Consider the following 25,631-nt stretch of genomic DNA (forward strand, 5'->3'; position numbering starts at 1 on the left):
TCTCTCTCTCTCTCTCTGTCTCTCTCTCTCTCTCTCTCTCTCTCTCTCTCACGCACACACACACACACACACACACACACACACACACTGCTGGTGCTTGCTGAACTCCAGAACCTGGACTGGATCTCCAGCACTGAAAAATGATAAGTGAAAAGGCAAATCCACATTGTTCTGGCTGTTCCATCTTCTATTATTGTCTTTAACCTGTCTAGCTTCTTTTGGGGGGCAAGGGGGTGAGACAGGGAGACAGGGTTTCTCTGTGTAGCTCTGGCTGTCCTAGAACTCACTCTGTAGACCAGGCTGTCCTTGAACTCAGAAATCCGCCTGCCTCTGTCTCCTAAGTGCTGGGATTAAAGGCGTGCACCACCACTGCCTGGCCCTGTTTAACTTCTATAACAGCTAAATCGTATACTCTGTCTCTATCTTTCCCTATGTGTATCAGTCTCTCTCTCTCTCTCTCTCTCTCTCTCTCTCTCTCTCTCTCTCTCTCTCTCTCTCTCTCTCTGTGTGTGTGTGTGTGTGTGTGTGTGTATGTGTAGTATGCCTTGTATGTACGTAGGGGTTGAGGGAGGGTTGAGCCCATGTGTACACATGGAGAGACCAGAGGAGGACTTCAGGTATCCTGTTCTCTCTCCATCTTACTCCCTTGAAACAGGGTTTCCTCGCTGAACCTGGAGCCTGTTGTTTTCAGCTAGTCAGCGGCAGTAAATCCAGCCCAGTTCTGAGGTTATTCACACACAGACATGGCTCCCCATCCAAGATGGGCTCCTCACACTGGACTAGCACCCACTCTTGACCCACTAAGTCATCTTCCCAAACCCTGCTCTTGTTATTTTGAAGGATTATAGCCCAGGGTGGCTTCAAATGTATTCATTCCTGTCAACCAAATTACAAAACAAACAAACAAACAAAAAACCCAGGCAGATCTTTTGAAGCCGTGTAGACTGTGGGCAGATGGAGACAGGTGGGACAGTACTACCTTTGACGGTCTGGAAAGGCACAGCAGCACAGGGACTCCTGTGTGGAGCACCATCGTCATCTGTGGGTGGAGCACTTCCTTACACAGTAGTGCTTTCTGGGGCTTCTCAATGTGTTGTTTCCACTCCCTACAGGCACAGAGAGCAGGACCAGAAGGCCAATGCAAAATGAAGTTCATACAAGGCCTCATGCCTCAGCCTCCCATGGGCTAGGATTACAGACATGCACTACCACACCCAGCTTGCGCTGCCTTTAACAAAAAGAAAGGGGGAGGGGGGAGACTTGATGCATGTGTCTACAAGCTCCTTAAAGATAGACTGTCTTGTGTGCCTAAGACCTTTAGCCCAATGCCTCTCTCAGTTAATTCTTATTAAATATTAATGGTTGCGAAACAAAATAAATATTCTCTGATTGAGCTACAGCTGTAATTTTATTTGATAATGGAACTCAAGGACTCCTCTTTCTGTTGATTAAAACACTTTTGAGCTGATAGAATTATCCTCGAATCTCGAATGCCCTTTCTGCAGTTCATCACGATGGCCCGCTGGGATCATCCTGATCACGCAGTTTGCAAATGCCCCCAGAGTGTCGCGAGCACTGGTCAGGATCTAGAAGAGACAAATGAGTGTCAAGCTTTCTCGTGATGTGGCACAGTGGTGAGGATTTATCATGAGCAGCATAAACTGTTCCTTGCATAATCTCCGTGGGTTTTATTTCCCCAGGTCAAAATCCAGTTTTGATGGTTCCAGTTTGTTGAGTGATAAGAATGACTGTAAAACTGAAAGCAAGACTGACTCTAAGACTGAAAGAAAAAAGTCTTCATCGTCTAGTCAGGTAATGAGGGACGGCAGTGTGTATTGACTCTGAGGGTAGCCCAGCCAAAGGAATCCAGAAATGCAGCTTTCTACTAACCAGGGCCAAAGGAAACAAGGGGTTTAGAATATGTGGAAGGGCAGATGGACACTGTTCCTCCAGCCTATTCGATTCCACAGCTGACCCATCAGCACACATGGAGAGACACAGTGCTTGGCTGTGGAACTGGGGCTGACAGTCACGTGCTTGTCTGACATCTCACAGAACAAACATGGGGAGTGTGGCATCCACTCACGATAATATAGTCGCATCAGGTACCCAGCACATAGAGAAGCAAGGCCTATGAACACGCAGGTCACACCTGATTGTCAAGAGTCACATCTGCCCTGTGCTAAATACACGCAGAGAGGCAACAGAATCCAAGTCTGTGTCGGGCATCATCTTTACTGGGGCAGGCTTGTGGGGGTTCGGGGTTTATTTGGGGGTTTGTTGCTTTGAGTTGAGCCCAAGACCTCCCTTGTGCCAAGGACACTCTACAACTGAGCAAAACCCTTGACCCAGTTTTCTGAAGTTTGTTGTGGTTGTTGTTGTTCACATCTCCCCTAAATACACGAATATGTGCCTTCTAAGAACCTAACAGAATAGTTGACATAGGAATGAAATTTAAGTTGTTTTAATTTCTGCAGCTGTCCTAACAGCTGTAAGGTGTGTGTCTTATAAAGGTCGTTTTTTTGCACTCCTCCTTAGGGGCCAGTCAAGTGTCAGATATTATATTTAACTTCTCTCTCTCTCTCTCTCTCTCTCTCTCTCTCTCTCTCTCTCTCTCTCTCACACACACACACACACACACACACACACACACACACACTCCATGGCTTCCCAATATAGCCCAGGCTGGCTTTGAACATGGGGTCCTCCCACCTTCAGGTTTCCTAATAGCCAGCATTATAGATAGAGCCAAAGACTTCAAGTTCAGGGTTATCCGAGGGCCAAGTTTCTAAGATCTATAGGTAGATGAACAGCTATCCTGGAATATTTGAAATTAAATGTGCAGTCAATGCTATCTGTAACTATTAAGACGAAAAACTCTGGGAAGCCCCCACCCCCCACCCCAACCTCCCACAAGACATATAACTTTCAACACCTGATGCAGACTTGAAGACATACAAATTCAAGTCTCCTAGGATAGAGGACTAGAATGGGAATCGTCATAGGAAAAAAATTCCAGAACTCTGATGCCACAAACACACATGGGAGGCAACATGCATTAATAATTCACTCTACATAAGATGTTTGTCTGTTAAACAGCCGACTTGTCGGAGCCATCTGCCATCTTGATGACCTGATCCATAGATTTTCTTCATGCCAGTAGAAGGGCTGGTTTTGCTGTCGAGAGCTCTGCTGGTTCTGATAGCACACCATCAAAGGCCTGCTTTCCAGACTTCTTATAACAGTCGTTCTCAAGAATGACCATTTTACTGGGGTCGTATGTCAGACATCCTCCATATCAGATATTTACATCGAGATTCTTAACAGTTTCAAGTTTATAACTATGGAATAGCAACAAAAACAATTTTATGATGGGGGTCACCGCAACATGGGGAACTGTGTTAAAGGGTCTCAGCATTAAGGACATTGAGAACCACTGTCTTATCACATATTTTCTCAGAAGCATGCTAGAGGCAGATCCCTCTGTCACTAAGGGACCTAGATCTGTCTCTCAGTCACTGTACGGCCATGTTCCTCGGTATCCCTGATATACAATGTCCTATCCATGGATATTTGGGGTTAGGGTGGAGATGATGCTTGTGGTAAACATTGTCCTGTTATCTCCATAGTAGTGGGGACAGGTGCAATTTGCAATGAAGACAATTACAGTCCTTCAGGCCCTTGGGCCCTGGAGTGTTATGTCCTGCTCTTCTGCCTCTGACGTCATGGGCTTTCATGAGCAAATAGTAACAGTGGCCACAGGATGTCCTAAGTGGTGGGACAGTGTCCGCCACAAAGTGGTCTCCCAATGTCCTACCTCAATGTAAGCCTGGAGACATCCCTCTAAGGCAGGGAATTCTTTTGATGTCAGGCACAGAACAAAGGAACCAAGGCCCTGGGGAAGTGAAATGCTGAGGGGACGACCACATACCACGGCAAAGTAGAGCCAAAGACTTCAAGTTCAGGGTAACCTGAGTGCAAAGCTTTTAAACCTTGAACTTTCCCACCATGGCCTAGGTGTGTGTCATTGGCAAATTCCCTGGCCAGAGTCCTTCGCATGTCATCTCCTGCCTTATTAGGAGTACCTTTGCCCTGTGAGATGCTCAGCTGGCCTCCCAGCAAGGTGTTAATTGGGTTGGTACATGAACTTAGGTGGCTCTGTGTCCCCTGTGACTCACTGAAGGGTCGAATTGGAAAATTAGTTGGTTTAAAATCGGGTTAAAACGTGTGATGGTTGAGAAATTATCAACAGTGTCAATGCTTGTGTTCCTCCTGCAGTACAAGGCGAACATGCACTTTCACAAGTTATTCCTGGATGTCCCAACTGAGGAGCCACTGAGGCAAAGTAAGTCCTATTTCATTTAAACCTGTTTAATTGTTTTGTTTTTTAGATACATATTTAAAAGGCTGGCTAAGGGAGCTGGAGACGAGGCTCAACAGTACCTGGGTTTAATTCCTAGCATTCACACGGCATCTCACAACTGTCTGTAACTCCAGTCCCAAGGAGACAATGCCCTCTTTTGGCCTCTGAGGGCCCTAGGCATGAACAAGGTGCACAGACATATATGTAGGCCAAACATGCATACACTTAAAAATAATATTTTAAAAAGCCTTTTGGGGTTTTTGTTTTGTTTTGTTTTGTTTTGTTTTTTGAGTTGTCTAAGAAATATGGAAGAAGGAAAGGACATTTCAAGGACTGGGTAACCAAGAAAAAAGTTTCTAGAAGGTATAGGTCATGTCATGACAGTAATGTCAGCTGGGCTAACCTTTCCCTAAGACCTTAAAGGATTAAGGTAGAAGGAATAGCCAGCCCTCGTGATACGGAGTCATCCAGGAACGTTCCCCAACGGTCCCCTTGCCATTTCCATTCATGCTGTGATGTTTGTGAGTGAGTCATCCTGAGATTTGGGACAACCAGCCTCAGGCAGGAAAGGCTGCCATAGGAGGCTAAAAGAGAGCACAGTTCCCACTGTACAGAAGTAGTCACGCCTGTGCTATGCGGAGCAGAGCACCATGGGCACACCCAAGCTGCTTCCCAGCATGACAGCTCAGCATGTGGCTCATCACGAGACCCACAACTCTAGCCTCTCTCGGTGTACACTTGCTAAGTCAAGAGGTTGGTTCCTGCCATCTTCTCTCAAGTGAGACCATCTTCGGTGAGTCACTAGGTTCCTGGGAAGAGCGTTTATCTTTACACACAGGTTGCGATTGGAGAGGTTTCTAAAACATCATGCTTGGTTTCTAGGGGGCAGTGGTAGACTTGGCCTCCCATTTTTACTCTTATTCTAAGTCTCTAAGACTTTGAATTGAAAACACATCCGAGTCACCCCCCATTTTATTCTACTAAAGATGACTCTAGAGCTGGGCCGGGCGGTATGTGCCTGTAAGCCTAACAATCAAGAGACTAGAGTAGGAAGATGTCAAGTTCTGAAGCCACCCGGGTCTAAATCTTGAATTCCAGACTAGCCTGGGCTGCACAGCAATACCTTACTTTTTTAAAAAAGAAAAAAAGTAAAAAAATAATAATAAAATAAAACTAACTGATCAAGAGGTGATAGTGCAGCCAGATGTAGTACATTCACATGTCTCTGTAAGTACAAAAACATGTACAGACAAGAAAGTAAAAATATGAAGAACATTTTCTTACATGCAGTGGATAAAGAGCACAGGAGTTATTTCCAAAGCAATGTCCCCCTCAAAGGAAGGGAAAGGAAGCTAGGGCTTTTATTCTGGGAAATAATACTTAAACAGGAAATCATTTTTGGAGCTGGGTATGTGTCTGAGTATGTTCATTTTAAGGTCATAATTCAAGAAAAAAAAATGGGCTGGAGAGATGGCTCAACGGGTAAGAGCACTGACTGCACTTCCCAAAGTCCTGAGTTCAAACCCCAGCAACCACATGGTGGCTCACAACCACCTGTAATGAGATCTGATGCCCTCTTCTGGTGCATCTGAAGACAGCTACAGTGTGCTTATTTATAATAATAAATCTTTGGGCCGGAGCCAGTAGGAACCGAGCAAGCGGGATTGACCGGAGCGAGCACAGGTCCTAAATTCAATTCCCAACAACCAGATGAAGGCTCACAACCATCTGTACAGCTACAGTGTGTACCCATATACAATGAATAAATAAATCTTTTAAAAGAAGAAGGAGGAAGAAAAAAAGATGGCAGACACACTTCTGGGCATGCTTTTCACCCAAACTTGCCAAGCACAAGTTTGGAGGCTATGCATAGTCAGTATCACAAAGGTGGTGGGCAGGGCCATCTCTGACCATGCTAAGCTTTTCTTTTTTAGAAGTTTTAGGGGAAAACCGAACAAAATAACAACAGCAAAACCAGACCATTTTGAGGTTGCGCTAATGCTGAAGAGGCTTGCCTCTCTCGGTCACTAACAATGGAACTTTGGAGGATGAGGGTATATTTAGTGACCAAGATAAAGGCAAATGTTTATTTGAAATAGAAATCATGGGAATAATGGTGGTTTGCTGAGATTCTAAATCAGGCTGTTCTACCTCTCTGTCTCTTAGGCTTTACCTGTGCTCTTCAGAAAGAAATTCTGTACCAAGGAAAGCTCTTTGTGTCGGAAAACTGGATTTGTTTTCATTCCAAGGTCTTTGGAAAAGACACTAAGGTCGGTGTGTTTAGAACTAACTGTATTTTTTACATATCGTAAATAGAAACTGCTTTAAAATTAACTATATTTACAAATGTTTCCATCATGAGTCTGACTTTATATAGAGTTTCCTTAGTTGTGCTTCCAAATATGACTTCTCTAAATGCCTCCAGATGATGCGGGCTTCCTTCCCCTCCCCACCCCTCCAGACAGTGATTGCTCGATCCTTTCCTTATGCACGCACATCGCCTTGTGTTTCTCCTACCCTTCGGCCTGCATCCCTTTTACCCACATGCCATCAGAGACACCAAAGTCGTTCCTGTGTGTTTCTGGGAAATATGCCCTAGTCAGTTTCAAAGGCATTCATTAACAACCAAAACACATAGCTGGGTGTGGTGGCTCAGCCCTACAAACCTAACGAGAGGGCTGCCATGAATTTGACGGCAGGCTAGGCTATAAGTGACTTCCAGGTGAACCTAACCTACTATATATGACTCTGCTTTGAACAACCTACCCTCTCCAAAAAAAAAAACTTTTAAAATTATTCATATCTTGCTGTATCCATAGCAATTACAAGGACAACAGGTTTGAGTGTTATCCTTACCAACACAAGGGAGCTGGAACCCAAGTGTGCAAAAGGCTTTGTCTGAGGAAGTTAGACCCTTATGACCTTAAATAGGCCCTGGTGTGGCCACCTTTAGGTCTCTTTTAAACACAGGTTTGAGCTGAGCCATGGGACACCCAGAGCTTGAGAATAGACTCAGTGACAGAGGAAGTGGCAGCTTCCCCAGGCTCCGCTGTCTGAAGCTGTCCCACAGAGAGGGAAAAGGCAATCCTTGCCAGTGAACTACGGTTTCATAGCCCAGTTCATTCAGACAGCCAGAGGTCTGAGAAGTACTTTCCGGCTTTGCATGGCCTCGGTGAGTTTTCTGTTACTGTGCCTGGAGATTATGAATAAGCAGTTTTCATTCCTGTGAAGTAGCCAGTTATGAACTCTTTGAAGTAATTACGCTATATCTAAGCCTTCTCCCTAAAGCCACTGGTAATCCTATAAGAACCATTTAGCAAACATAAAGGATATTCTCTAATGTGCTGATGTTAGCTCTGGAGGGCAGCTCCCGCCATGTTGCTATTTCTATATGCTTATTGTACACTATTCTTAGGCAGTCTCTAAATTAATGCACTGCAGGGTAGTATTCCACCATAATGCTAGACTTCAGGATTATAAGCAGGAAGCCATCGGTTCCAGAGGGGATCAGGTCCTGCTTCTCAGTGGGATAAACACAGTTCTAAATTCAGAAGGAGTCTGTGTCTCTAAGCAGACTAAAGGACTCAAAACAGTGACACTAAAGAAAGGACTAAAGACATTCTGAACAAAGGGTTTTTTCTTTTTTAATAACCTGTAAGTTACAAAGGCAGCAAGTGAGCTACAAGCTAATTTGTGATTTAGTGGTAGTTTGAAAATGCTGCCCCTACTTCAATGATGAAAAAAAAAAAAGGTATAATGAGTTTTAAAATTCATGGACACACTTGGGTTTCTTTTGTATGAGCTACATCTAGCCATAAATTAGCAGGAGACAGAAGAAGAACCACTGTGGCTTGCCTTCTTTCCACCCCAAAGATGGTGTCAGAGAGATTTGGGCTTCAGAAATCTTACAGGATTCCCTTGTGGGTCAACAGACCTCAGTCCAACATGATGTACTGTAAACTAATGGCTTCCAGGTTGCTCTCGGGGGACCTTTCTGAACCCCTTTCCTGAAAACAGGGTACTGGCTTCACCTTACTTGAGTGAAGAACTTCAGCCAGGGGTATTTTCAGTTGCCGGTAAAATTAACACATATCCCTTCTAGTCTCACCAAAAGCCCACTTTATCTTCATTTTACGAGTTATTCCATTGTATGTTATAGTCACAGAATAGATGATTAAAATTCCTCCTGGGTCTTTTGTGTCTCAGAAAAGCCTAAATGCACGGCCCCCTTGTATTTCACTGTGTGTTTGTGTCACTGCTCAGAAACCGATTTGGACTCATTTCTGGTCTCATTGTTCTCTTAGCCGATCCCAAGTTCTTTTTTCCAAGGTTATCACAGCCTCAAAATTATCTCCTGCCCTTGAAAATGTCTCTAAAACAATAGCTTTTAGGAAAAAAAAAGTATCTAAGTGAGATTAGCCGCTCATTATTCGGTCTTCCTTCCTGGAACTCAACCTCAGCAGAGGCTAACCCGGCTCACAGACCCAAATGTGAATGCATATTAAAAATTAAATGCTTATTTCATTCCTTTAAGCTTACAGAAGCAATGCAACCCTCCCTTCCCCCCACTGACCTCTTTTAGAATGAATGAAGCTTTAAAAATAATAATGCATTTTCAATAAGCATGTCTACCCATGCAGCGGGTCACATCATTTTTTTCAACCATGTATGTGAGACTGTTTGGAGGTTTGCAGTGATAGGATCATCTCCACTTGAAGCCAGACAGTGGTGGTCACTGTTTTCTTTGTCATCTGATATATTCCTATAGCAGATCATATGAGAGGAAATGAACGGGTAGGGTCAGAGCAGGTCCCATTCCAACATTTCTATGTTCTCATGCACAGGATCTTGAATGAGCCAAGTATCTTGCAAATAAATTTCATGAGCTGATGTCTAAGCCTTAAAGGATCCTCATAACTAAATGGCAGTCTCACCTGATAAAGAAGAATTAATGATACTTTTGTTGCACATTTTTTAAAGGATTTATTTATTTATGTTATTTATATGAGTACACTGTAGCTGTCTTCAGACACACCAGAAGAGGGCATTGGAACCCATTACAGATGGTTGTGAGCCACCATGTGGTTGCTGGGAATTGAACTCAGGACCTGTAGAAGAGCAGTCAGTGCTCTTAACCGCTGAATCTGTTGCTATTTTTTTATTTGAGCCAGAAGTGAACATAATTTTTTTTAATGATGAGCATTCTGGTAAATGATGAGCATTCTGGTATCATGAGACGAGTGAGGAATTTGGTAAATGTTCTCATTCACAACTGAATGTCCTCCAAACCTCACCTTATTTAACCCAAACATCTAAGTATTAATAATGAAGGCTGTTGGTACTTACGAATCAGCAGGCCGAAGCTTTGTGTGAAGAGCCTGTCAGGCTGAGAAGGCCATGTGAGTAGTTACAAGGCTGGAGTCAGGAGGAAGACTTTCTGTCCAGCATGTTTTCCCATCCACATGTGCTCAACCCGGGAACTGAGTCTGGAGTAGACGCTGTAAGCACCAGGTTTCCATGGAGCTCTGAGCCAGGGTGCGTGAACGTCAGTGTAAACACTGTGTTCAGTTACACATCTAGAGCTTCCCAGCTGTGTCCGGTAGCTGTGGGAATCCCAGTCAAGACAGTTCAGTCATATGTTCCCCTCACTCCCAGGTCCCCTGTTCTGCACACATCCCGGAGAGCTTACCTGCTGGTGGCTCCCTTAGCCAGGTGTAGCTTTGATGTGCTGTGTGTAAACTCTGAGCTGCTGTTGACTTGATGCTTCTGTTTCAGATCTCCATCCCAGCTTTCTCGGTAACCTTGATCAAGAAAACCAAAACTGCCCTTCTGGTGCCAAACGCCCTGATCATCGCGACGGTCACAGACAGGGTGAGTGCAGCAGTTCAGGACCACCTGTGCTCTGCCTGTCGTTTTCCTGACCCTTCTTGCTGCTTTTGTTCTTTTGAGGTTTGGTTGTTGTTGTTGTTGTTATTGTTGTCGCTATAATTTAATGCATTTCAATAGCAAATTTACAGGAACAGCACAGAGGGCAAACAACATTAAGCCTGCATTGTGTGTAGTACAACTCTGAGAAGTATGCTGAATGCACGAAACCTACTTTGGGAAAAATGCTGCTTCTCTCACTGTCCAGTTGAGACCAGTAAGAACTTTATTCATTAAAAGAGATCCCCAGGGGCCTGGCAAGATGGCACAGTGGATAAAAGTGCTAACTGTGATGCCTAGAACAACTAGCATCCAGTTGCCAGATCCTCCAGTGGGAAAAGAGAATTAAGTACCAAACGTTGTGCTTTGACCCATACATGTGTGCACTATAGCACTCATATGGTTACAGACAGGCCTACACACACACACACAGACACACACACACACACACACACACAGAGTGTCTATTTGCCAAGGTGCTGGAGTAACTCCTGAACTGGGCTACCCTGAGCATACACACCCAAAACCATTTCCATTTCAACATTTGTTTCACCTGCTGTTTTTGTGAAAGAATGACAGTCATCTTAAACTTCTAACCATGCTCGGTAGCTGCGTACCGCTGAGAAGAAACAGTCACAGCTGTTCTGGCCAAGTGTGCCAGAACCTGTGATCTCTGTACATGGGAGCTAATTCAGGAGAATCATAGGCCTGAAGCCAGCCCAGACTACATAGACAGACAGACAGACCGACCGACCGGCAGGCAGACAGACAGACAGACAGACAGATAGATAGATAAACTAGAAAGTGTGAGTTAACATGCTATTTTTTAAAAACTAATAGCTATCAAGCACTTACTCTTTGCCAGGTATACATCAAGTGCTTTCTTTATGTTTATAATTTATTTGTATGCACCCCACAGAGGAAGCATGCTTAAGCAGTTTCCCATGATCCCTCAGTAAGTGTCAGGGCTGAACGTTGCACTCAGACCTGCCTAGTGCCGGAGTCCGCGGGGCCCACTACTCTGCAATGCAGTGGTGCTGACTTGGAGACTGCGTCTCTGTCTTGGTGGCAAATGAGAGGAATCATTCAAACTCATGAAAAGGAGGTCTGACACACACGTGGAGAAAGCCAAAAGTTTTTAGCTCCAGTAGATGTACCATTTGCACAAGAAGTTAAACCTTTCCGTATGTTGTTTATTTCCAAAGTATTTGTCTAGCTTTGATTTTTGGTTTTGTTTTGTATTGTTTTTTACCATAACTCACAAGCATCGGGGGGGGGGCGTCTCCATATAATAGTACAGGGAAGAACCTGGAAGTGACATGAAAAAAAGCAACCCTATTATAACTGCTAGGAAATCCAGGTCAGAGCAGAGAAAGCAGGCCTCCTCCTGGAATCACAAAATACTGGAGAGGGGAGGATACTTTGGGGTCCCAGCTAGCATCTGAGCCTGGCCTTGGTGCCCTGTCCCGTTCCATTAGTGTTCTTAAGGGAGGACACCCATGTCATCCTTTGGGAGCCCTCATTTTGCTCCATTTTTTATTGTGCTTAAGTTGAATTTGGGGGTCTTCTTACTATAATAAGCGGAATATGAGGAGCCGGCGATGTGGCTCAAATGGTAGTGCTTGCCTAGTAGCATAAACCCCTGGATTTCATCCCCAATATCACATAAACTGGGCATGGTGGTACACAACCATCATCTCTGCCCTTGGAAGTGGAGGCAGAACTGTCAAGAGCTCAAGGTCATCTCTGGCTACATAGCAAGCTTGATGCCAGCCTGGGCCACATGATACCCTGCCTCAAAAGAAAGAAAAGATAAAAGACACATAAGGAAATATTTTATTTAAGAAATGAAGTAAAATTTGAGTGTTCAGATGAAAAAATTGAGGTTATAGTTAAAGCAACGGTCTTTATCATTAGAAAATATAAAATCTGGGGGGTGGGGGTAGGGGAAGGATGCTCAACCGGCAAAGGCATTTATGTACCTCACACTCTGATGACCTGAGGGTCAGTCCTCAAGAACCATATCATGGAAAGGATTATCCTCTGATTTCCGCGGGGACACCGCATCATGTGCATGCATGTGTCACACACTAAACATAATTGAAAAAAATTATAAGAAAACACAAAAACTACATGACTGGTATTTCTTGACCTCTTGGCCCCATCTTATTTTCCAGTACATATTCGTTTCCTTGCTGTCCAGAGACTCAACCTACAAACTGATAAAATCTGTGTGCGGACACTTAGAGGTGCGTATGACATCAGACTCCCGTGCTGCCCTTCCTCGGTATTTCTTAAGGTCTGTAGCTGATCTGGGTTTTCATTGTATGCCTGATTTCAGAACACAAGTGTTGGTAACAGTCCCAACCCATCTTCTGCTGAAAACAGTTTCCGGGCAGATCGCCCTTCATCTCTGCCTCTGGTAAGTCACCTTGTTGTGCCCTCGTTCCGAGCCCCAACAGACCACCAAGGAACCGACTCTGATGCAATTGCAGTAGGGTCTTTAATCAAACTAAAGCTTGGGCCACACCACCGTCTCTGAAGTAGCAGGACAGGAAGGAGAAGCCCGGCTCTCTCGGCGGGACAAGACTTTATAGGAAATAGCAAGCAAGCAAGGGGGTCTCTTGCCTGGCACACATCTGATTGGGGGATTGTTATGGCCTTTAAAATAATTGGCTGGGGCTGGGAGCCAAACCATAAACTTAACTTCTGTTTTCCTCCAGCTTATTAGGAAGTGAAGTAAGTGCCAGGGGGGGCAGACAGGCTTATCACTTGGAAGCTCGGGTGTATTGGGGAGTCACCTGAAAACTGGTGCTAGAGAGTTCAACCTTAGGTCAGGTTCTCTAAGACGGAGTTTGAACTCAAGATCTGGTCTCTCGGCTTAAATAATGATCAAGAAGCCGAGGATGGAGCCATGGCTACCTGTGCTCACACCACAGCCAGGGCTTGGGAAGAACTCATGACCAGAGTAGTTGAGGGACAGGTGCAGAGCACAGCTTGTCTCTCCAGAAGCAGAGGAACAACTGAGGCCTCTAACTCTTTTTTTCTAGTAATCTAAGGGTTGTTCTACACAAAGAAGAAATGTGATTGTGAGATTGGAAGAACATAAGATATCGCTTTGTGTCCTTGTCAGTTTTGTGTGTGCGGTGTTGGGGGAGTCAAACCCAGAGCCTCGTGCACACTAGCTAAACAGTCTCTACTAAGCTACGTAGCGGGCATCAGTGCTCCTTTAACGAGATTCTCTTTTTGAGGCCATGACTCAGCTCACAAAGGTCTATTCAGGGTACTATACTGATAACACTATCAAAGCCCAGGAAAAGTTAAAACTAATTCTCACCTTCAGAGACTTTAGCTTAGAAAAGATAAGGCAAACTCAGAAATTGCTAGGCAGAGCTGTTATGACCAGGTGGCAGATAGAGAGATTATGATTGCCCTGGACTTTGTAGACCACAAGGAAAACCACCGGTGGCATATTTCATTTGTGCATAGTGTGTACCTATAGTGGAATTTTGTTTTTCCTTTCTTTTTTTAAAGATTTATTTATTATTATATTTAAGTACACTGTAGCTGTCTTCAGATGCACCAGAAGAGGATGTCAGATCTCATTATGGATGGTCTCCAGCCACCATGTGGTTGCTGGGATTTGAACTCAGGACCTTCAAAAGAGCAGTCAGTGCTCTTAACCGCTGAGCCATCTCTCCAGCCCGAATTTTGTTTTTCAAAGAGATCTAATCATATCTATTAAAGATTGACCCACACACAGATTGTTGGTCAAGTTTGCCTTGAGTCAATCACAAGCCCATAGTTTCAACACCTATGGATCTCCTTTTGCATTTTGAAGAACTAGTGTAATTAAAATATCCTCACGTAAAAACTCAAACAAGAGGGTTTATCTGGGTTTGGTGGGACACACCTATAATTCCAGTACTTGGGGAGCTGAGGCAGGAGGATTGCTCTGAATTTTAGGCCAGACTGGGCTACATATTGAATTTAAGGCTAAACTAGAACTACATAGCAAAGCCTTGTCTCAAAACCAAAAATGAATGTTTATAACAGAATTTTTCACAAAAGCCCCAAATCAGGAGAAAACCCTGAAGTTCTTCATCTAATGCATGGGATATTTTCAACTTAGTATCCAAATGGAATATTAAAAGTAACGTCATAAAAAGAGAATGAAGGGCTGATACACGCTACCACACAGGTGGACCTTAAATCATTGTGACAGACCTAAAGTCAAACACAAAAGGCTGTAGACTACATGATTGCAGTTACTGAGGCTTCTCCAGTTAGGATAGATTTGATCCCAGGAAACCCATCATAAGGCTCTGTAGCACTGCCGGGGTGGGGGATGGGGAGGAGGGAAGGGTAGCAGTGCAGAATGCACACGTAACGACAAACATGGTTTCTGATCTGAGGCCACCCCGCTGGAGTCTCTCCTAAGGGAAGTTCCTTGCACTCTGATGCACTTCTTCCATCCAGTGAAATGCTAGCCTGGCCATGTGGCTGCATTCGCATACCCCCATACGCAATAAGCATTTAGTAGATCATTATTTTTTTTTAATATTTTTTTTATTTTATGTGTATTGGTATTCTGCCTACATGTATGGCTGAGTAAGGGTATCAGATCTCCTGGAACTGGAATTACAGACAATTGTGGGTGATGGGAATCGAACCCGAGTCCTTCAGTTAAGAGCAGCCAGTGCTCTTAACCACTGAGCCACCTCTCCAGCCCCCAGTAAATCATTATTAAGTAGAAGACGCTGACATTTTTCACTTTTCAAACTGGCATTTCACTCAGCTGGTAGAGTGCTGGCTCAGTGTGCACGAAGCCCGGGGTTCCATCCCCAGGACCAAACAAACCTGGCATGGTGGCACACACCTCTGAGGTAGAGACAGGAGAGTCTAAGGTTAAAGGTCATCTTCAGTTACACTGAGGCTTTGGACCAGCTTGAGATAGATGGAGATTGTGCCTCTGAATAAATAAATAAATAAATAAATAAATAAATAAATAAATAAATATCAGTCAATCAAATTTCCAACTTTTTTTCCCCTATCAATCATTGTAAGGAGTCAAATGAATGTTGAGATGGCCCAAAGCCAGCAAACTCAAGCATACAACTTGCTCATTTGTTTGCCAGAAGGGTCCTTTCTCTGTTGGCAGCTAACTTGTTAAGAACTCAGTCAAATTCAGCCTTTGCCAGGGGCCAGCTGGGAACACCGTGCATCTCCTTAGGTCTCAAGCACTTCAGGGAAGCCAATGGAATACCAATTAAAGCACCTCTCTCTGCCTGTGTCCTTTACTCCTGTCTGCTTCCTGCCCTCCGTACTGATGACCTGGTCAGATCTAGTTTAAAAGGCTACAGCTTTCTTTTCTCAGTCTTAATTTTCTAGCACTTCCTTTCCTGTGTCCAATATCATTTTTTTAAAAAAATTATAATTTGCTATAATTTTTTCATACATATTTGAACTTACACTTGAGCTGTCTGTCCAGTCTTCTCTCACGCTATCTGCCTCTGTCTGCTGAGACATCTCTGCCTCACACTAAGCAGTTTCTATTGCCAGCCATCCAATGCTCTCTCGAGATGTTTGTATCAAACAAGCTGTGTGCTGTTCGTTAACAGAATTCTAACCATGTAGAAGGTTCTCAGTTTCTGTCACCAGAGACTCCTGGGTTAGGAAAGTCCTGTGATGTGGGGTGACCCATGCTTCATTTCCATATTTTATGGGTCAGCCCTAAGGGAAAGGACTAGCATTTATAAAGTCTTGCCTGTTTCCTCCTCTCATTGTCTCCCCTCAGGATTTCAATGATGAATTCTCAGACCTGGACGGAGTGGTTCGACAACGAAGGCAAGACTTGGAAGGATACAGCAGCTCAGGATCCCAGACTCCGGAATCTGAGAACTCCCGAGGTCCGGGGAAGTCGTGTCTTGATAAATGTTTTATGCCCCATAAAACACCCTCCCCTCACCCTCACTCAACAAAACGAAAACAAGACCCACCCTTCTTTTCCCAGTTAACAGTTGGAAAGCAAATCTTGGGAAAGGGTTCCTAAGAAAAGGAATTGCCTCCATGGCGAAATCCATCTCCTTCGCCCCTATTTAACAGACATCTCTTAGGTCAGTGGTTCTCGATCTGTGGAAAGTAACCCCTGTAGAGGTCAAACAACCCTTTTACAGGGGTCGCCATCAGAAAACACAGATATTTACATTCTGATCTGTAACAGTGGCAAAATTACAGTTATAATTGTGTTTTATACAATTTGTATGTATGTATGTGTATAAAAAGTAGCAATGAAGCCGGCGTGGTGGCACACACCTTTAATCCCAGCACTCGGGAGGCAGAGGCAGGCGGATTTCTGAGTTCGAGGCCAGCCTGGTCTACAAAGTGAGTTCCAGGACAGCCAGGGCTACACAGAGAAACCCTGTCTCGAAAAACCAAAAAAAAAAAAAAAAAAAAAGTAGCAATGAAGATAATTTTATGGTTGGAGGTCATCACATGAGGAACTGTATTAAAGGGACGTAGCATTAGGAAGGTTGAGACCCACTGGCTTAGCTGACATGCTAGGGTGGCCAAGAGAGGTTTCTCACCTATTCTGGTAATAATAATAGTATGAGTAGAGAACACATTGTGTGTCTGTGGTGCCAACCCAGCGTCCTTGCATCATTTTCTCGTGAAGTTTGGGTTTCAGTCTCCACACACCACATGCCACTCACGGGAGATCCATAGCATAGATGGATCCATAGCATAGACTATGCCAATGAAGAAGTCATGGGTTTTGTACCTTATCCTATGAGTCTTAAACATATCAGGGACCAAAATGACCTTGCCTCCTATTCTTGACAGACTTCCATGTGACCGAATCTCAGACAGTTCTGAATGTCACAAAGGGAGAAACAAAACCGCCTCGGACAGATGCCCACGGGAGCAGAGCGCCTGATGGAAAAGCCAAGATCCTGCCTGCCCATGGTGAGGAAAGAGGTTAATGACGGGGTGATAACATGGAAAGAGCCCCAGTGTTTCACCATACAGTTGCCTCTCATGGTCCCTTCCTTCCTGTTGTTGGTCTGCCTTAATTAGGGTTTCGTTGCTATAGAGACATCATGACCAAGGCAACTCTTAGAAAGGACAACATTTAATTAAGAATTGCTTACAGTTTCAGAGGTTTAGTCCATTAACATCATGGTGGGAAGCATGGCAGCATTCAGGCAGGCATGGTGCTGGAGGAGCCAAGAGTTCTACATCGTGGTCCACAGGCAGCAGAAGGCGACTGTGTTCACAATGGGTGGAGCTTGAGCATAGGAGACCTCAAAGTCAGCCCCAACACTGACATACTTCCTCCAGTAAGGCCACACCCACTCCAACAAAGCCACGCCTCCTAGTAGTGGCCATTGCCCATGGGCCAGGCATTCAAAACCATGACTCTATGGAGCCATACCTCTTCAATTCACCACATTGTCTTTGCATGTTAAATCCCACTTTTTATTCAGTAAAGTAGTGCCTAACTCTGGCCTTTGCTGGAGGTCACAAATGGAAGTTGCTGTCTTCTTCTGAGATTAGAAACCAAAAGTTGGTGATAAAACTCAAGTTACCGGCTTGTTTCTTATTTATTAACAACAACAACAATAACAGTAGTAGTAGTAGTTGGATGATGTTACATTGTCCCACTGACCCCAATACTTGGCAGAAATAAGCCCCTCAAATATATATTATTAGATAAAAATAACCTGGGGGGGGAAATATTTTAACCTACTGGTTAAAATATCAACAAGGAGGCTTCCACTAATATTTTCCCCTCCACCTGGGAATAAACCCACCTCAAATACCTCTTCCCTGCTGAAATATTGCTAAAAGAAAGAAGTATGCAGGGGCGCTAAATTATTGCTCTTTTGGTTTCCATTCAACAGGTCAATCAGAAACTATTGGAATTTTACATAAAATGGAGCCTCGGAAGTGCCCGACTCTCCATCACATCCTGATAGTCTATGCAATTATGTAAGTAGACGTGTGTTGACTGTAAGAAGTTTCTCTAAATGATCCTAATTTGCAGATGAATAATCTCTCCTTGTGGTCAAGAGTCACTGCATATCCCACTTGTGCTGACATGACCCACATATTTTTCTTGGTGATTTCTCTTCCCCTTTTGGACATTCTCCATCCCACCCCTCCCCCCTCTCCCCCGTTAAGCTTAGGCTGCTTTTTACAACAATTGTGCTGAATCAACCAAAGAACTAGGTTCTGAGCAACAGTCAGTAACTTCTGACGCATCTTTGTTCTGCTTATTTATTTTTCTGTCTGTTCAACTTCTTCTGAACAGAAGCCAAGACATCATTCATTTCCACAGGATATCATCCATCTTTAGTGACAACTTAGACACCGACATTTTTCACTTTTCATCAGCTTCCAGTCTATAACCATTTGCCGTTCTGAGAAGAGCCAGTTGAGTTCTAGGGTGTCTCTCATACCCCAGGGAAGTAGATACGGCTGTCTGGTCCCCATTAAAGCAGGGGATTCGTGAGTCTCCAAGGAACAAGGTTTACCACTCTTGCCCAGGCCTCTGGAAGAGAACACTAAGAAGGATGGGAGCTTTGGCTTAGACATCCAGCTTGAGTCTGGCCTCGGACAATCCTATAAGAACAGTCATGTTTCTGCACTTTGAGAAACTTGTGTGACCGGATTTTAAGTCTTCTTGCTGTGAAGTTTTATAACAAGCATCAACTTGTTTTCTTTCTTAAGTGAATTTTTAAAAATGTTCCCATTTTTAATTTTATTTGGATGTTTTGCCTTCCTCTGTGTGTGTGTGTGTGTGTGTGTGTATCACAGGCATGCCTGGGGCCCATGGAGGCCAGAGGAAGGCATTGGATCCTCTGGATCTGGAGTTTCAGGAGGCTGTGAGCCACCCTGTGGGAGCCAGGAATCAAACTGGAACTCAGGTCCTCTGAAAGAGCAGCTCTCAACTGCTGAGCCATCTCTCAAGCCCTTCAACTTAGACCATATTAAAGTCTCTAAATCCTTTATTTAGTTCTTTCTGAAAAATGTCCATGAATGGAAAAGTGGCTCCAAGATCATTGTTTTTAAACATCAGTTTCTAGCCATGAACATAATGGAAATCTCTCTTTTCCCTCCTCTAGTGTCTGTGCCCTGATCATCTCCACCTTCTACATGAGATACAGGATTAACACTTTGGAGGAGCGCCTGGGGACCCTGACGTCCATCATGGATCCCCACAGTACTGAGTAAGATGGCCTTCCAGTGCTTGCTGTTCAGATTATTTTGAGAGTTGACCTAAGTTTTAAGAGTCTGTCTTAGCAAACACTAATAATTCGCTCTGTGTGAGGCAGTTTACTGAGTATTTGACAAAGGGTCAAAGTATCTTGACAAAGGGTCAAGAGATGAGTGGCTTAACCTTGCATGATTCCTGTGCTCCTGTGCTGCTGTCCTGCCTCCAGCCACACTACAAGGAACAGCCAAACATTGTGTCATCCCGCTAATCATCCTAAGATGGTGGTTGTGACTGTGACCTTAAGCTGTTCACCCTCATCTCTAGAAAATGCTAATGAGTTAAAACATTTGTTTAAGACAAAAAAAAAAAAAACTCAGCACATGTCATCATATGTAACTGTTCTGGTAAAATTGCTCTCTCTCTCTCTCTCTCTCTCTCTCTCTCTCTCTCTCTCTCTCTCTCTCTCTCTCTCTCTCTCTCTCTCTCNCTCTCTCTCCCCCTGCACTTAAGAGATGTTTTAAGCCATCTCTTTCCTGTCTCTTCTCATGAGAGTTGGGCATATCCTATCTCTGACTCATTCTGTTTGTTTGTTTGTCACTTTCTCTGTCCCTCAGTGAGATGTCACTTTCAAACATGACTGCTTCCTTCTACAAACTAATTTCATTGTTTGAGATTAAAGGTGTGTACTAAGGGCATGTCTGTATTCCAGACAGAGGGATTAAAGATGTGCCGTTCTCTCCTGATCACCAGAGACCTAGAAGGTTTTTTTGGATGTGATCCCTTGCCAGAGCAGCCATGTTAGTGAACTAAAATTCCTCTACAACTTTCACTATTCCTGTACTAATCAAATCAATTCAACCAATTTATTCTTTTCTTTAAGTTTGTTTTCATGAGGATTTTTTGACTGAAATTGTACTTTTAACAAGAAAGAGTCCTTTTAAAGAATATCTACCACTATTAAAATGGGTACAAGGGTTGGAGGGATGGCTCAGTGGTTAAGAACACTGGCTGCTCTTCCAGAGGACCTGGATTCTCTTTCCAGAGCCCATATTGCTGCTCACAACCATCTGTACTCTAGTTCTAGAGTATCAATACCCTCTTTTGGCCTCCATGAGCTGTATACATAGTATATATGCGTTCACTCCTATACATGCGATTAAATATAATTATGCATATTATGTATATGCATAATTAATATATGTATGTACACATAAGCCATAGAACAAGGCCTATAGGTACTTGAGAGGCAGGTGGATCTCTGTGAAGTCAGCCTGGTCTGTATAGTGAGTTCCAGGACAGCCAGAACTATAGAGAGAGACCATGCCTCAAAAAAAAAAAAAATATATATATATATATAATAGAATGGATAGATACATATATAAATCAGAATTTCCTTCATTATGTTTTTACCACAGCTTTATAAGAGAGCTATTACTCTATTTTTCAAAATAAAAATGTAGAATCATCTTATGTATATGAGTGTTTTGCCTGCCTGCATGTATGTGTACCAGAAGTCAGAAGAGGGGAGTCAGATTTCCTGGAACTGGAGTTACAAGTAGCTATGAGCCGCCATGTGGGTACTGGGAAATGTACCCAGACCGTAGTACCCTTTGCTGCTGAGCTCTCTCTCCAGCTCCTATCACCGAGAAAAGTGAGAGTCAGGAATACTTAGTGTCTTATCATTTATAATGACACAGGGGTTCACACATCAATCTGTAAACTGCCGAGCCCCTGGGCTCCCGGGTGTCCAGGGGATCTGATATCTTAGTGCACTCACGTCAAAGTCCACTAAAGTCCATTAAAGCCCATCATGGGGCCCGTCCCAGAGTTCTGAAGGAATAAGGCTGCAGTAGGGCTTCCCAGGTGACACTGGTACTCATCTAGCATCTATGCTTTCTACTCTCATCTCTCATTCTAGGTCCTTCTTCATTGTCTGTATCAGTTACCTGCAGGCCTTGTTCTATGGCTTACATGCAGGTCATTTGGGAGCCATAAATGCATACGTGAACCAATACGTGATACAGAATCCTAACAAACAGTTTATATATACAGATCCATATATCCTACCCTTGTATTGGGGTCCAGCCTCGACACAGGATTGGAGTTCCCAACTGGAAGCAGGGATATCTGGAAGGTGCATAATAAATAGACACAGGCTACTTTTCAGGTACAAACTGACAGGCAGTTTTTCAAGGCTTAAAGTTTCTCTCTCTCTCTCTCTCTCTCTCTCTCTCTTTCTGCTCTCTCTCTACTCTCTCTCTCTGCTCTCTTTCTCGTTCATTTGCTCGCAGCTTGAGGCTGTACACACCCTGCATCTCCTGTGTGCTTTTCTCGAACTCTCACACTCCTACACACCTCTGTGTGTTCCCCTTTCACTCTCTCACACACTCCTCTCTCTCACATGCACACTCTCCATACACACCTCACCTTCCCTCTTCACATGCTCTTCTCACGCTCTCTCACTCTCTCCACTTGCTCTCTCACTGCCTTTCTAGCCTTTCTCTCGCCCTAGTCTTTCACTGATACTCCAGAGGCAGGTAGGAAAAAAAAAATTGTATAATCGTTGCCAAATCAAATTCAAAAGAATAACCCCATCCCACAAAGAATCAAGAATTACAGTTGTTCCCCAGAGTTTCAAGCTTCCCCTATTGCCAGGCCTGTAGCCAAAATAATAATAACTGCAAACTTATCACTATTTAAAATTTAACTTATACTTCAGGGCTCAGAGCACCGAGGCCAGCTATTTGCATTTGCTTGTGAAGCTCTAATGATAAATGCCCTGGGCAAAGCTGCCAGGCAGTGACCAGAAAGAATCAAGTTAACCCTTAACTCAGTAGTTCCACTAGCTTTCTGCTTCTGCACATTGCACACAATGACTCTCCTAAGAGTCCCAGTGTTTGACTTAGTTTTGCTAGTATGAGATTTTACATATTCTATACTTTGCTTATCCAGGAACCACTCTTAAATATTGTGCAAAACTTATTTCATAATTTCAATAGATTTTTCTTTTCTTGGGGTCCCAGTGTTGGCTCTATTTCATTTTCTAATTTCTTCAAACTTTCTTTGCAAGTCAAGCATTAATCTGGAACTACCATTGTGCAGTTATTACATTGTTTCCAAGATGAGAACACACAGTGTGTACCTGGGCCATTAGGACTGTGCTGTGCTGTGCTGTGCCCCATGCCTCAGTTTTTAATTGTTTAAGAATCATTACATCAAGGAATTACTAGTTTTACAGAATTCACCACAGCAGAAGGAGGAAGAAATAGGAAAGTCAGATATAATAGAATAATTATGCACACCAAGGCCAACTGAAAACCAGTCATGCACAAATGAAATCTATATAGCCATTGTCCAGGGCTACGGTTAGGAGAAATGGGAACAACTGTTTTTTTACAAAGAGCTGCTGCAAGCTACTGAGATGTCTCCATCCCAGCCTGCTGCGGGCAGTCCCTGTCATGATATGCTGTCCCCAACACCCTTGCTCTTCCAGCATGTTCAAAATGTTAATGCCACTCTCTTTTGGTGTTAGAGGTGACTTCAAATGATTGTAGACTGTTAATTCCTATCCTCTTAGGAGTTGGTTTAATTAGAAAAATATACCTCAGCCGGACATGGTGGCACACGTGCCTTTAATCCCAGCACTCGGGAGGCAGAGGCAGGCGGATTTCTGAGTTCAAGGCCAGCCTGGTCTACAGAGTGAGTTCCAGGACAGCCAGGGCTATACAGAGAAACCCTGTCTCAAAAAACCAAAACCAAAAACAAAACAACAACAACAAGAAAAATATACCTCATGTTTTAGTACCATATAATTAACTTAGTGCAGAGGGTGGAATTCTAACAAATGAAATGTTCATTCCCCTCTTGAAATACAATCTAAAGAAATAAATTGCATAGAAAAGATAAAATGTGCATGTGCGTGCATGCGCACACATATACACACCACATACAACATAAGGTTAGAAGATGCCTATGAAAGGTAGGACAGTCGGTACAGCATCATCCCAGACCCTGACTTTCCCTGCGCCCTTTGTTCAGAGTGAGCCTGGTAGCTAAATCCACATGTGTAGCCCGACTCTGCACTCTCTGAGGAGCCTTCCTTTTGAGCCCATACATTTGTTAGCGGATTGCAGGTTCTTCCGGAGCCTACTTTTCTCCTCTAGTTCCATGCCTGGTGGCAAGAAATCTCCGTCCCCCAGAATCTCCTGTTGCTAAGTCAGTTCTCTGAACCGCAAAGCCCCTCACCTAAAAACTCCAGGATTCTCATTCTCTTTCCAGGAATCGATGATGTAGAAACAAACATACTACGTGTTCATAATAGACAGCTTCCTTAAGATATAAGTCATCAACAGTGATTTTCTAAGTGCCTGTTTCCAAAAATGAATCAGATAGAAACTAAATCAGACCCGTTAATTGAGATCGAAAAATGGAACCACTGAAATTAAACCCTAACCCAGAGAGGCTGAAGAGCTGGCTCAGCTGTTAAAAGCGTGGCTGCTGCTCTTGCAGAGGGACCTAGGTTTAGTTTCCAACACCCACATGGCAGCTCACAACCATCCATGAGTGTCCAGTACTCTTTTCTGGCCTCCAAGGGTACTTTATACATGTGATACACAGACCTACATGCATGCAAAACACTCATACGTGCAAAATAAAAACAAATCTTTAGGGCTAAAGAGACGGCTCAGCAGTTAAGAGCACTGACTGCTCTTCCAGAGGTCCTGAGTTCAATTCCCAGCAACCACATGGTGGCTCACAACCATCTGTAATGGGATCCACCGCCCTCTTCTGGTGTGTGTCTGAAGACAGCTACAGTGTACTTGCATAAATAAAATAAATAAATCTTTAAAAAACAACAACAACAACAAATCTTTAAAAATAAATAAATATTATTTTAAAGAATCACAGCCGAGAAAACTACAGATAATGCGGACCATGGAAATATAAGAAGTAATATTTGACCATCTTCTTGGAACATGTTCTTACTCCAAACTTCCTATGGGATTAGCTGGTACAGTACTGCAGGATTCCAGCCATAAATAGTCAATTGATAGGATGAGTTATATTTGTATATTTCTACGACAAGTCTTAAGGAAAGAACGGGAGTGGGGACTCATGGCTGTGTGGAAATTTAACTAACTAGGTAAAGATACTCTCTGGCTTTTCGAATACTCAAGTATAAAACGGTCTCCCATGGCAGAGACCAGCAGTCCTTCACGTACACATAGCTGCTGTGGGGAATGGAGGCAGTGTTAAGATCTAAACAAAGACTCTGAGAAGCCATATACTTAACCTTAAGAGAGATCCAACTAAACTCAGAACTGGTCCCTAGACATCTGGCCTAGAGTTGAGGGTGACTGCTGTGCCCTTGTATCAATCACAGGCAAAAGGATGCGGAGCCTCTCTCCTAGCCCAGTTTTCTGTTCAGACTTAACCCATATCCATTCCATGAATGATGTTTCTCGTTTTCCTTACAGGCAGACAGCCCCATCCGGCCTGGGATCACAAATGCAGTTAAATGTGGAGGTCCTCTGCCAAGAACTTACAGCTAACATAGTGAAATTGGAAAAGGTAGGTTGATGTTTCCTGAGTACAGGAGCAATCCGGTCATTCCTTTCCAGTGCTACTGGCCTTTTTGTTTCTATAAAGAAATGGAATTTAATCTCATTTTCTGCAAAATACCAATTAGGTTGGCCCATTGTTTGTGTCCTTAGCTGGACATGGGACCACGGGTAAATGGCCAGTGACACTGGGGTTCATGGAGAGATGCATTCGGGTGTCAACCAGAGACTATTGACCAGCCCCAGAGTAAATACCCAGCTCATGTAAAACATTATATTTAGTCCCTATTACTGCCTTGGCTCGAAGGACAGAATAAAGTTTTAAATTACCTTGCTCAAGATGGCGAGATAGAAGGCTTAACTGGGGAAGTAGAATTTGAACCACAAGGCCAAGTATGGTTAGAGGTCTGCTTGCTTTAAAGGCTAGAGAGATGGCTCCGTGGTTAAGAACACTGACGACACTTCCAGAGAACATGGGTTTAGTTCCCAGCACCCACATGACACCTCACAACTGTCTGTAATTCTAGTTCCAGGGGGTCCAATACCCTCACACAGACATATA

At 43.7% G+C, this 25,631-nt stretch overlaps 1 protein-coding gene across 2 annotated transcripts in view; it reads left to right on the forward strand.

Moving 5' to 3' along the window:
* Gramd2b (GRAM domain containing 2B) overlaps nt 1–25,631 on the forward strand; it is a 111,781-nt gene that overhangs the window by 80,052 nt on the left and 6,098 nt on the right. For both annotated transcript variants that reach the window (XM_021150618.2, XM_021150619.2), the window contains exons 3-13: nt 1,701–1,812; nt 4,279–4,345; nt 6,530–6,633; nt 10,139–10,234; nt 12,466–12,537; nt 12,630–12,710; nt 16,086–16,197; nt 17,132–17,254; nt 18,193–18,280; nt 19,417–19,521; nt 24,986–25,079. In XM_021150618.2, coding sequence (XP_021006277.1) covers nt 1,701–1,812; nt 4,279–4,345; nt 6,530–6,633; nt 10,139–10,234; nt 12,466–12,537; nt 12,630–12,710; nt 16,086–16,197; nt 17,132–17,254; nt 18,193–18,280; nt 19,417–19,521; nt 24,986–25,079 — 1,054 coding nt within the window. The remainder of the gene's footprint in view (nt 1–1,700; nt 1,813–4,278; nt 4,346–6,529; nt 6,634–10,138; nt 10,235–12,465; nt 12,538–12,629; nt 12,711–16,085; nt 16,198–17,131; nt 17,255–18,192; nt 18,281–19,416; nt 19,522–24,985; nt 25,080–25,631) is intronic.

Source organism: Mus caroli, chromosome 18 (assembly GCF_900094665.2).
Source record: "Mus caroli chromosome 18, CAROLI_EIJ_v1.1, whole genome shotgun sequence".
NCBI lineage: Eukaryota > Metazoa > Chordata > Mammalia > Rodentia > Muridae > Mus > Mus caroli.